At 46.4% G+C, this 12,291-nt stretch overlaps 1 protein-coding gene across 4 annotated transcripts in view; it reads right to left on the reverse strand.

Annotated features, from left to right (window-relative positions):
- Positions 1 to 12,291, reverse strand: part of tln2b (talin 2b) — a 353,394-nt gene that overhangs the window by 196,705 nt on the left and 144,398 nt on the right. For all 4 annotated transcript variants that reach the window (XM_073024834.1, XM_073024833.1, XM_073024835.1 and 1 more), the window contains exons 10-12: positions 10,416 to 10,520; positions 8,794 to 8,949; positions 7,041 to 7,142 (exon numbers count right to left, since the gene is read on the reverse strand). In XM_073024834.1, coding sequence (XP_072880935.1) covers positions 7,041 to 7,142; positions 8,794 to 8,949; positions 10,416 to 10,520 — 363 coding nt within the window. The remainder of the gene's footprint in view (positions 1 to 7,040; positions 7,143 to 8,793; positions 8,950 to 10,415; positions 10,521 to 12,291) is intronic.

A 12,291-nucleotide genomic window follows, 5' to 3' on the forward strand; every position in this document is an offset into this window, starting at 1 on the left:
TGCAAAGTGTTCCCCTGCACAAACTTCTGCGCCCTGCCCTGTCTCATTCCCTAATAGGAGATCTAGTATCGCAAACTCCCTACTTGGGACTTCTATGTCCTGATTAAAGAAATGCTCCTGAACATGTTTGACAAACTCTTTCCCAACCAGTCCTTTTACAGTATGGGAGTCCCAGTCAATATGTGGAAAATTATAATCACCTTCTAGCATAAGCTTATGTTTCCATATAACCACATAACAATTACAGCACAGAAAAAGGCCATCTCGCCCCTTCTAGTCCGTGCTGAACTCTTACTCTCACCTAGTCCCACCGACCTGCACTCAGCCCATAACCCTCCATTCCTTTTCTGTCCATATACCTATCCAATTTTTTTTTTTAATGACAAAATCGAACCTGCCTCTACCACTTCTACCGGAAGCTCATTCCACACAGCTACCAATCTCTGAGTAAAGAAGTTCCCCCTCGTGTTACCCTTAAACTTTTGTCCCTTAACTCTCAACCCATGTCCTCTTGTTTGAATCTTCCCTACTCTCAATGGAAAAAGCCTATCCACGTCAACTCTATCTATCCCCCTCATAATTTTAAGTACCTCTATCAAGTCCCTCCTCAACCTTCTACGCTCCAAAGAATAAAGACCTAAATTGTTCAACCTTTCTCTGTAACTTAGGTGCTGAAACCCAGGTAACATTCTAGTAAATCTCCTCTGTACTCTCTCTATTTTGTTGACATCTTGCAACAGTCTGCGATTTCTCTACAAATTTTCTCCTCTAAATTCCACAGACAGCTGTGTGGTTTATAATATAATCCCATTAACGTAGTCATACCTTTTTTATTCCTGAGTTCTACCCATAGCATCTGAAAACTAGACAAGCTGTCCTGCCTGAGCAGTGCAGTGACATTTTCCTTGACTAGTAATGTCATCTCTCCCCCACTACTGTGTCTAAAACAACAGAATCTGGAACACTGAGCTGCCAGTACTGCCCCTCATCAAAGGTTACAATGTCATAATTTCACATGCCAATCTATACTCTAAGCTCATCGCCCTTTCCTACGATACTTCTTGCATTGAAATACACACAAATCAGAACATTAATTCAGAAAATCAACATTTTGATTTCTGACTTTGTATGGAGGCTTAACAACATCTTTCTCCACAACCACTCCCCTAACTGTTCTGGTGCTCTGGTTCCCAGCCCGCACCCCCCCCCCCCCTCCACAACTCCAGTTTGCCCCAGCAAATCTTCTCGTTTGGTTATTAGACCCCTCCAGTTCAGGTGCAAACCGCCACTTGTGTTCTGGTCGCATCTTCCCTGGAAGGCAGCCCAATGATCCTAAAATCTGAAGCTCTCCCTCCTACACCATCTCCTTAGCCATATATTAAACTGTACGATTTTCTTATTTCTGGCCTCACAAGCACGTGGCACGGGTAGCAGTCCTGAAAATACAACTCTGGTAGTCCTGTCCTTTAATTTAGCACCTAACTCCCTAAACCCACTTTGCAGGAGCTCGTCACCCCTCCTACCCGTGTCACTGACTGATGTGGACCACCACTGCTCATCCTCCCACATAAGAGTTCTGCGGTCTCAATCCAAGGTGCCCATGATCCTTGCACCCGGGAGGCAACAGACCATCAGGAATCTTGTTTGCATACACAGAACCTCCTTTCTGTTTCCCTAACCAACGAATCCCCTATTACCACAGCTTGCCTCTTCTTCCCTCCTTACCTTCAGCCAGCCTCAGTGCTCGAGACCTGACTGCTGTTGCTTTCTTCTGCTACTTGAGTGGGATGACAAGAGTTAAGTAGAACTGTGAATGCTTTGCAGCATTGTCAGAATTAGTTAAGCCTGCTTGGGGAGGTGGGGATAAAAAATATTGCATGTGATGTTTAAAAATTGCGACAGCTGTCCTATACAATTTTAATGTTATTTAACTTGTAGTACTGTTCAATACTTAACTAAAACAGTAGGGACTGAGTTTTCACTTATCAGCCTGCTTACAGTTTCATTGTGAAATTAGTTTTATATGCATTTGGCTCATGTGACCCATTCTTTTTGTTTTGAACAGCATTGTTTACTAGTTAGAAAATGCTATTCTAATTGTATGGCTTTTTTCAGATTTTCTCAGTTCACGTCAACAAACGTGGAGGTGGGTCAATGGACACGGTTGGGGTAAAAGAGGGGGGTGGTTTGCTAGCGGGCAGCCTGATCACTGGGCTCGAAGACGCCCTTAGCGCCAAGACAACTTTGATAACGGTCAGCTTCCGTCTCCACAGCTACCAGCACCTCAGCCTGCGCAGTTTCCTTTTAATAGCCCTTTCCTGAACTGCACTGAAAAACTTATACATTACAATTCTGCCCATTGTAACATTTCTGAACCTGTTATTCCACTGACTGTAAGCAAACAATTAGATTTCCTGTTAATACTGGAACCACCTTTTCCACAATCTGTGCTTTTAGCTGGCCTTGAGCACCTTTAAGCCATGAATCTGTTAAGGGTTGTGGACATTTTTGTGATGTCACTTATCAGCTTTTCAAATATGAAGGAGAAAATCAGTTTCTTGTAGCACAATAGCCACTGGCCATTCTGAGGGGATGGAACTTCCTTCGTAGTTGGGATGCCCCCCTGAAGGGATACAGCTTGAGGCACAGCAGACTATATACTCAACTGTCTGTGTCGTGTGAGAAGAATCGGTTCAGGCATCATTTGAAGTCTGGTGGTGAAGGTTCACTAATTCTCTGTCTGCCAAAGCATTTACTATAGTTGAGCAACTGTAGCAACTCTGAAGTCCATTTAGTCTTATAGAAATATCATGTCTGACATCCTAGTCACCCAGAGGCGTATTACCAACCACTGTATTGCACACGGCTCTGCAGGAGGTGCAAGATCATCCACAGGAAAAATCCGTAAAGAAGTTACTGGTGGACCATCACAAATCGTCCTTCTCTCTTGCTCTTTTCGTCCTCTGCCAAGGCTCCAAAGGTGCTGCCATCTTGAGTGTTATCACTCAAGGGATTTGGATTCACGGTTTTACCATGTCTTATGTAAAATGCCAGAAGCCAGCTATACCCTTGCAGAGGAACTATTTCAGTATTTCCCCATGCGACTGTCCTTACATTTGGTGAAGTTAACTCCCATCCCGCTGCACTTAAACTTCAATTCCTGAGCCTTTCCCAGACACGGAATGATGACAACCAAACGTTTGCTTGCTCAGGTATCAGAGGCTCTATAGGGGAAAAGTGGCAACAATGCAGGACAAATAATGTCTGCTGAACCCTTTTAAAGTCAAATTAGACCTTACAAAAACACTTGCATGCTGCTTCAGTACATGGATAATTTGCTTCTCTGTCCCCCAAATCCTAAAACCTCTGAACAAGACTCTTGGACTAAAGCACACTGTGTGTAAGACCATCAAGGACGGGTATAATCGAAAATAGGTGGGATGCACCAGGGCTCCCGACTGGAGTAAAAGTGGTGCCAAGCTGTATGATTTGCCAGAGACATAACCCCTGGAAAACACCACCAGTATCTGCCACTACTGGGCACTTGGAGGCCATTTGTATATCTTCAATAGTCTTTATGCAATTGCCGAAGTGTTTTAACCATGCACTTGCTATGGTATGTTTGTTTTCTCAATGGTTAGAAGCTCATCTAACTGGTAGAGGTGATACTATAATTGTTCCAGAACTTTAATTATGAGAATTTGTTTCTAGGTTTGAAGCCTCTGAGAAGATCCCAAGTGATAATGGTCCGCACTTTATGGGTAGAGTGATACAAGAGTATCGGCCTTACAGTGTTAAAGCATTACACTGGCTTTCCTTACCACCCACAATCTACAGGGGCAGCTGAAAGACAAAATGAAACTATGAACAGCTGGTTGGCTAAGTTGATGAGGAAACTGGACTAAAATGGCCAGAGGTGCTTCCGCTGGCTCTCATGGCCATGCGCTGGGCTCCAAACCGCTTAAAGAGTCCACGTGAGATAATATTGAGACATCACACGCACTTGCTCCTTCCCTCTGGTTAAACAAGTGTAAGTGAAAACGTGCTGCAGAATTGTGAGCACTAACACCAACTCTTGACAGCTTACATCAAAAGGTGTTTGAAGCCCAAGAGGATCAGAATGCCAAACCCACTGGCCAGGAAATCGGGTACTAGTGAGATCCTACCCCTGAAAGAATTTCTTTGAGCCCTGGTGTGATGGCTCATTTCAAGTACTGCTAACCCAGATCTGGGGATATGGGAAAAGTCAGCTTGGGCCCACGCATTGGACATTAAGCCAGTGGACCCACCAGACAGGGAGGCCAGCAGCCAGAAGAGCCCTGATGACAAGGACGGACCAGCGTGATTGTTGTGCGTGATACATTTTGGACTGTCTGTGCATCTGCTTACAGAGCTGTCTCAGGACAATGACACTCCTGCACTTTTTATCTGTCTCAGTAATGAATATTCCTTGTTTACTAACCAGCAGAGCATCGGGTTTGTTCTAGAGGGGTGTCCCGGGAGGGGTAGCACCTCTGGTGGTGGGCTTGTCATGCTTCACCAAGGGGTACCTCGCCCACCGTTGGTCTCCACCTGCCACCCAGCTCTCACCTGTGGCTCCAAGCAGCTGTTTGCATGCGACAGTGGCCACACCCTGGTACACTGGCTCGACAGGTGGGCTGAACCAGGTGAGGGTAGCCGGGAACCTCCAACCCCGGTGAGACAGGGATAGGACTACCCCAGTCCTGGTGGATGAGATGAACTACAAGAGCCAATGGCCAAGAAGGCAGTGCTGCAACGCCTTGTGGAGAGCGATGGGCCATGGCAAGACACAGAAGGTGCCATGGCTATCCAATGCAGCTGACAAAGTCTCCAGTAATGACAAGTTTTCATGCCACTGGATCAAGATTTTTGAAGCTGAGAGTGTGGAACTGCCCCAGTGCAACGACCTTTTCACTGTAACACTCCCCCCACCCAGGTCCCCGCCCGTGAATGTCATTGTCGGAAACAAAGGATAACCAACACACAGAGGGCGTTCTGCAGCCTATACCTCTGAATCTGCGTTTGGTTCTGTTTGATCACCAGGCTTGAGCTGTGAGACCAGCAGGAGACTGTACTGCTCATAAATGCTCCAGCCAATGTAACCAGACCTGGGTAACAATATATGCAAACTCTGTTGCCAATCTTCTTTCAAATCCTGTTCACTTCTAACCAGATTTTTGGCCTGAACCAAGGCGGTGGAGGGGTTTTATTATGCGCCATATGTGATATGCATGTACCACTCAGCACCTCCTTACATCCAGCTTTGTAGGGCTGCCAACGAAGGACAATTGCAGAGACAGAACACTTCTGAATAATGCATCCAGTTCTGGGTGACTGCCACACTTGCTCGTGAGAGCATCGATATGGACACAGTGATGGAGAAATCGTCCCAAGACACTTGGCGTCGCGTGACACCAGCCAGGCTGTTAAAGACAACACAGCTGTGGCCCCTCAGAACCAGGTGGGACTGGATTTCCCATTGGCTCAAAAGTATGATGACACAAACCAAGAACAGAGCTAAACTTATCACAGTGGAACTCTGAAGATATCCTTATTTGTGATGTTCGTTGATATGATCGCTCTCAAGTCCAGCAACATACTCAACCCCGATCAATGAGAAAACAAAAAGGCTATACCCCAGCAAAGAAACACAACGGGTCCCCAGGGAAGTGTTCAAGCTAGGCAGTGAGGAGATTCAGTCACAAATGCAAAACCTGATCACCCATCGCCTGCCACAACTGTGATCATTGCTAGAAAGATGATTAGTGGACGTGATATTTGACATAATCTCTGGTTATGACAGAGGGACTCGGAATCTCATCGTCAACAGGTCCTCCTGAAGAGCTGAAGATCTGCTCTCTAAATCACAGTGGCCATGATTTTTAATGCTAGGAAAAATGACCTTGTATCCCCATTAACACCAGTCAGTTCATTAGGTACGGAGCACAGAATTCCTGGAGTACATTCAGGAGAACCTTTTCAGGTGGAGAGGTCATTGGGAGAATCTTCACACTGTCCTGCAAAAGGATAATGATACTTTAGAAGTAAAAGTTCTAAACTGGGGTGAGGTCACTTTGCCAGATTGGGAAATCTGAGCAGTCGATTGTAATCAGTTATACAAAGGTAACTGTGTCAAAGCAACACAGGGGCTTTGAGTGAATATGTTCCTACAAGACAAAGAGTGGGACTATTGAATCATGAAAACCCAGATGACAAAACCCAGAGGACAGCACGAAGTGAGAAGGAAGGTTGTTTCAGACATAAAGACAAACAAAACTTTGGCAAAGAGAACGTGTGAAAAATTGCCAGTAAAACACACAAAAAAAAGTACATAAGGAATAAGGACAAGAACGAAAGATGAACTGTGTGGAAGCAAAGGACGTGGGAGAAGATTGTTGGTGAATAGTTTGTGACTGTCATCCCTGAAGAGGGCAGTAAAGTAAACCTTGTAATGAAGGGGCACGTGTGTGAAACTTTGGATGGAAATAATCTGGTAATGAGGAAATAATCAGGGGTTTATCATCATTGACAGCACATAAATTAACAGGAGAAATGCATCTCAGGCTGTCAGACTAAGTAATTGACAAAACTGCAGAAACTCTAAGATCAAAATTTCAATCTTTTCTACCGATGTTATCGGAGGATTCCAGGGTTGCTAATGTTGTACTGACATTTTAAAAAGGACGGAAGGGGTTCAACAACATCAGCCTCGTTACTGAAGACCAGTTAGTTTAATTCACTGTCCACTTGATTAACTTACTAACATCTCCCCGTACAGAAAGGGCTGGAAAGCAGGGATACGATTTCCAACTCTGTCTACATGAATAAATGGACCCCGGTGGAAGGGGGGAGGTGGGCTGTGAGTGAGGAGCTCCCAGCACAGAGGGATGGGATTTATGGTGATCTCCAGGCTATGATGCTCGATGATTTGGCTCGGATAAGAGAGCACTCGAGGAGAGGGCTGAGGGCCAGGTTTATAGTTTCCACAGATCTGGCTTTTTGCGGTTGAGTTCACTCACCTTCTTCAGGATGATGTCGATATATCCAGCAATCAGCTGTGAGATTTGCTCCCCCTCAGTTGTCTGAACAGAGTAGTAACTTTCTTGGTACTCTCCAAAATCCTACAGTTGAACAGAGAGTAGAGTGAACTCTTAACACCCAGTGTCACGTACATCAGCATCTGTAGAGTGTGACGCTACATTGGTTGGGGTTGGAGAGGGCCTCACCAATATTAAATGGTGGAGAGCACATCAGCCTACTGCTCTCCAGGCATTCAGTCTGGGCATGAGCAGTAAATCCCCAAGTCATGATTAAACCTCTCTCTACCCCCACCATCTCACACTACCTCCGAGATCAAACACAACATGAAAACTTGACCAAAATCCTTTCTTCAAAAGGCAGGTGTGTTGAACCACGTAGAGGATGTACTCACTTGGTGCCCAACCGGTGGTACGGTGGCAGCTGGAAAAACAAACTGTTGAAGGAACTGAGTGGATCGGGCAGCAAATGGAGAGAGAGACACTTGGGTTTGTGACCTGTACCAGGACTGAGAGTGTTCAGGAAAGATCACCAGTGCATATGAGTGTGAGAGAGGGATGAGTTAGGTGCCAGAGGTGAGAGATGGAATCACAGAGGAAGGAGGATAGGAAGGGCAAAGGAATGCAGGTGGAACGGTGCTGTAGGCGAATTATTACCTACCAGCCCTGTCTCACCCCTCTCTCTCACCTTTTTATTCTGGCCATCTCCCTTCTTCACTCTCAGAGACACAGCAGGGTCCAGACCTGAATTGTTGGCCATTTTTTTCCATCCACAGATGCTGCCTGATCCACTGGTTCCTCCTGCAGTTTGTTGTTTTTTTTATTGCTCCAGATTCCTGCCCCTGCAGTCTCATTTACCACCTTGGCCGGGCTGACGTCCAGCTGTGCACCATCGTCAGCTCAACGGGAGGCTCAGCCATTGGGGGAAGGGAGGAAGCACATCACTAACACGGACAAGCAGACTACAGACTTTTAACAGGATAAAGCGTCATTTGGAGAACCCCAGGGGACACAGGGTACAGCAGTAACACCCCAACAGCAGCAAGGCAGCTCAGAGGAAAGGGCAGACACCAAACGCTGGCAACACTCCAAACCACCGAAACTGACCAGTCCCCCTCACGCTGCGCTGGGCCGGTGACCAGCTCTTCCTCAGCAACGTCTGAACAAGTCAAAGACGGCTGCATCTCCACACTACAGCAGACAGGGAGACCTTACAATGGGCAGGCAGAACTGCCCGACACATCACCGGCATCAGCCTACCCGCCATGAAGGGCAAATATACAGGAAGGTGCCAGGAAAAGGCCAGCAAGATCTTGAGGGATCCCATCCACCCTGCTCATGGACTGTTTGTCCCACTCCCACCAAGGCCACCAGACTCAAAAAACAGTTGCTTTCCCCAAACAGTAAAGCTGATCAACACCTCCAACCCACTAACACATCCCACCAAACCACCCCACCACGTCCCCCCATCACCATTACTTTATTCCCTTGCAGCCTTATGTACAGACACTCCCGCACCTAGTATAATTTTATGTACGTATAATCAATTCATGTATACAAGCTATCTAATGTATTATATTTACTGTGTTTTTCTAATTATTGTGCTCTTTATCTCACTCTGCTGCAGTGGATTTAGGAGTGACAATAATGTCCTTCTCCTTGACAGCTGTGTACTAGAAATGACACCTTGACTCTCAAAACCGGAGAGACTACCTGTCAACAGGCAATGCCCTACCAGAGTAAAGCTCTTTGGAGAAGCAGCCCAACGCTTGACAGTAGTCAGAGGCCACTCCTGCATCACTTCCTTGGTCTTTTCATCCACTCGCATCACGGAATCTTTGGTGACGCCCAGTAGTCGAGGCACCAATTTGTTTTTCCCCTTCATCTTCTCCTGAAGAACAGAACATAGGTACTTGTAAAAACTGGTCAATTAAGTACACTGCAAATTTGAATTAAATTGACTTCATTTCTTACAGCCTTTACATATGTGAGCAGTAAAAATCTTTTATGTCTCCCTCTAAATGTGCAATTTATAGTAATTGTCATAAGTAGTATGTACAACAGGACAATCAATATAACATAGAAATCGATACAATTATATCAGCATGAATTAATCAGTCTGGAAGAAGCTGGAACAGTTTGTGGTTGGGGTGACTCGGGCTCCTTTGGGCCCTTTTTACGCAACAGTCTCTGTAAATGTCCTGAATCATGGGAAGTTCACATCTACAGATGTGCTGGGCTGTCTGCAACATTTCCCTGCAGAATCCTGCGATTGAGGGAAGTACAGTTCCCATACCAGGCAGTGATGCAGCCAGTCAGGATGCTCTCAATTGTGCCCTGTAGAAAGTCCTTAGGATTTGGGGGCTCATGCCAAACTTCTTCAAGCATCTGAGGTGAAAGAGGTGCTGTTGTGCTTTTTCACCACACAGCCGGTATGTACAGCCCACGTGAGATCCTCACTGATGTGTATACTGAGGACTTAAAGCTGTTTACCTCTCAACCCCAGATCCATTGATGTCAATAGGGGTCAGCCCGTCTCCATTCCTCCTGTAGTGCACAACAGCTCCTTTGTTTTTGCGACGTTGTGGGAGAGGTTGTTTTCTTAACACCACTGTGTCAGGGTGATGACTTCTTCTCTGCAGGCTGCCTCATTATTATTGAGATAAGGTCAACCAATGTATTATCGTCAGCAAGTTTAATTAGCAGATTGGAGCTGTGGGTGGTGACACAGTCATCGGTATACAGAGAGTAAAGGAGGGGCCTTAGAACATAGGGCCCTGAGGGACTCCTGTGTTGAAGGTCAGAGGGCAGAGGTGAGGGAGCCCACTCTTACCACCTGCCAGTGATCTGACAAGTACAGGATCCAGCTGCACAAGGCAGGCTGAAGGCCGAGGTCTCTGCCTTCTTGTCAACTTGCTTCTTGTCAAGTTCTTGTCAAGCATTTGTTATGTTTTGAAACTCCAGAAACTAATCAAAAGGAAGATATGGGAGCCGGGAGATGTGTGTATACTTAGTTTCTCTTTAGTGAAGTGCATACGTTTGGCAAGGTGGCATAATATCGTATGCCATTTACATACTTTTACATATAACCTACAATGGATTGTGTAAACAAAGGAAGAATGCTTAATCAAACAACATTGGTGATTGAGGGCAGACCAGCGAGAGATGCAAAGCCTCCACATCTAGATGTTGTGGGTTCCAGATCAGGAGAGGTCCTCTGGCACTATGAAGAGCCTCTCCTCTGGATGGTTGATGTAGAAGGAGGAGATGAGGCTATCTGGAGCTGTGGGCAGACATGTTTCCAACCTGGAGTGACTGAAAGCCATGTAAATACATGTAAACAGGAGAAATTCCTACCTTCACCAAAAAGAACGACACCCCGTAGGTTCTCAGTGAGCGGGCCAGCTTAACGTATTTCACTTTTGCTTCAATTTCAGTCATTTCCCCGCAGTTTTTGTGTTCCTGAGAAGCAAAATTATAAAATTTAATCTCCTTGTTCACTGAATGAACCAACAAACACCAGCTGCTTATGAACAGATGTAAATTTGTGGCCTCTTCAGGAATCTGCCGCATGTTGCTTTCCACTCATGTAGAAAGGCAGAACATGATGGGAGAGAGACTGGAACGGCGGTGCTCCAGGGAGAGAGGCTGGAACGGTGGTGCTCCAGGGAGAGAGGCTGGAACGGTGATGCTCCAGGGAGAGAGGCTGGAACGGTGATGCTCCAGGGAGAGAGGCTGGAACGGTAGTGCTCCAGGGAGAGAGGCTGGAACGTTGATGCTCCAGGGAGAGAGGCTGGAATGGTGGTGCTCCAGGGAGAGAGGCTGGAACGGTGGTGCTCCAGGGAGAGAGACTGGAACGGTGGTGCTCCAGGGAGAGAGGCTGGAACGGTGATGCTCCAGGGAGAGAGGCTGGAACGGTGATGCTCCAGGGAGAGAGGCTGGAACGGTGGTGCTCCAGGGAGAGAGGCTGGAACGTTGATGCTCCAGGGAGAGAGGCTGGAATGGTGGTGCATGATGGGAGAGAGGCTGGAACGGTGGTGCTCCAGGGAGAGAGGCTGGAACGGTGGTGCTTCAGGGAGAGAGGCTGGAAGTGGTGGTGCTCCAGGAAGTGTAGTTGTTTCACAACCCCAGTGCCATGGGTCCAATCTGCTTTCAGAGAGTTCATGATCTCCCCAATTCTTCCCCTCTGCTGTCAGATTTCTACGCAGCCCATGAACTCAGGAACACTGCCTCACTATTCCTCTTTTTCACTATCTATTGACTTTATTTCTTATTGTATCTCACGGGTAAAGCCATCTCCACCTTGAGCGCTCCATCTACATGGAACACTGTCACAGGAAAGCAGCATCCATCATCTCGGACCCCCACCACTCAGGATATGCTCTCTTCTGACTGCTTCTATCAGGAAGAAGGTAGAGGAGCCTCAGGACTCACACCACCAGGTTCAGGAACAATTATTGCCCCTCAACCATCAGGCTTTTGCATCAGCACTTGACCCATCACTGACCTGTTTCCACAACCTATGGACTTACTTTCAAGGACACTTCATCTCATGTTTGTGATATTTATTGCTTGCTTGATTAATAACTAATTAATTCTTTTTTCTTTCTTTTCTATTTGCAGTTTTCTGTCTATTGCACTCTGGTTGTCTGCCCTGTTGGGTGCAGACTTTCATTCACTATTATGGTTATCGGATTTATTGAGTATGCCCACGAGAAAACGAATCTCAGGGCTCCATATAATGACATAAGTGTACTTTGAACTTTATTGTAATTGTTTTTATGTTCTGCAATGTACTGCTGGCACAAAGCAATAAACCACAACATATGTCACCGTGCCCGGGAATGGCACAGCCCAGGGAGTTGCAGAGATCCGAATGGCTGTGGGAAATATGGGGAATGGGATTAGGGCGCTCAACAGGGGCCCTCAACGTACAACAGACAACACGTAGGGATTTTGGAAGATCTCTACCTAAAATAGCGAAGCTGTGGAACCCTAAACCACATAGAGGAGGCTCCAAACCCTTCGGCACAGCACAGAAAAATGCAGAATAAGGAGAAGCACAAAATGTAAACTAAGGAGTGGCAGAGAACTGTGTGGAATACAAACAGGAGCTGAGAGGCCATTCTCTTTTGATCACGTCACACAACGATAAGGTCTGCATTCTCTTTTCTGGTTCCCATGCATGGCCCGCCCCTCTCACATATTCCACAGTGGGGTGCTGCCCTTCTCG

The sequence above is a fragment of the Hemitrygon akajei genome, chromosome 21 (assembly GCF_048418815.1).
Source record: "Hemitrygon akajei chromosome 21, sHemAka1.3, whole genome shotgun sequence".
Taxonomy (NCBI): domain Eukaryota; kingdom Metazoa; phylum Chordata; class Chondrichthyes; order Myliobatiformes; family Dasyatidae; genus Hemitrygon; species Hemitrygon akajei.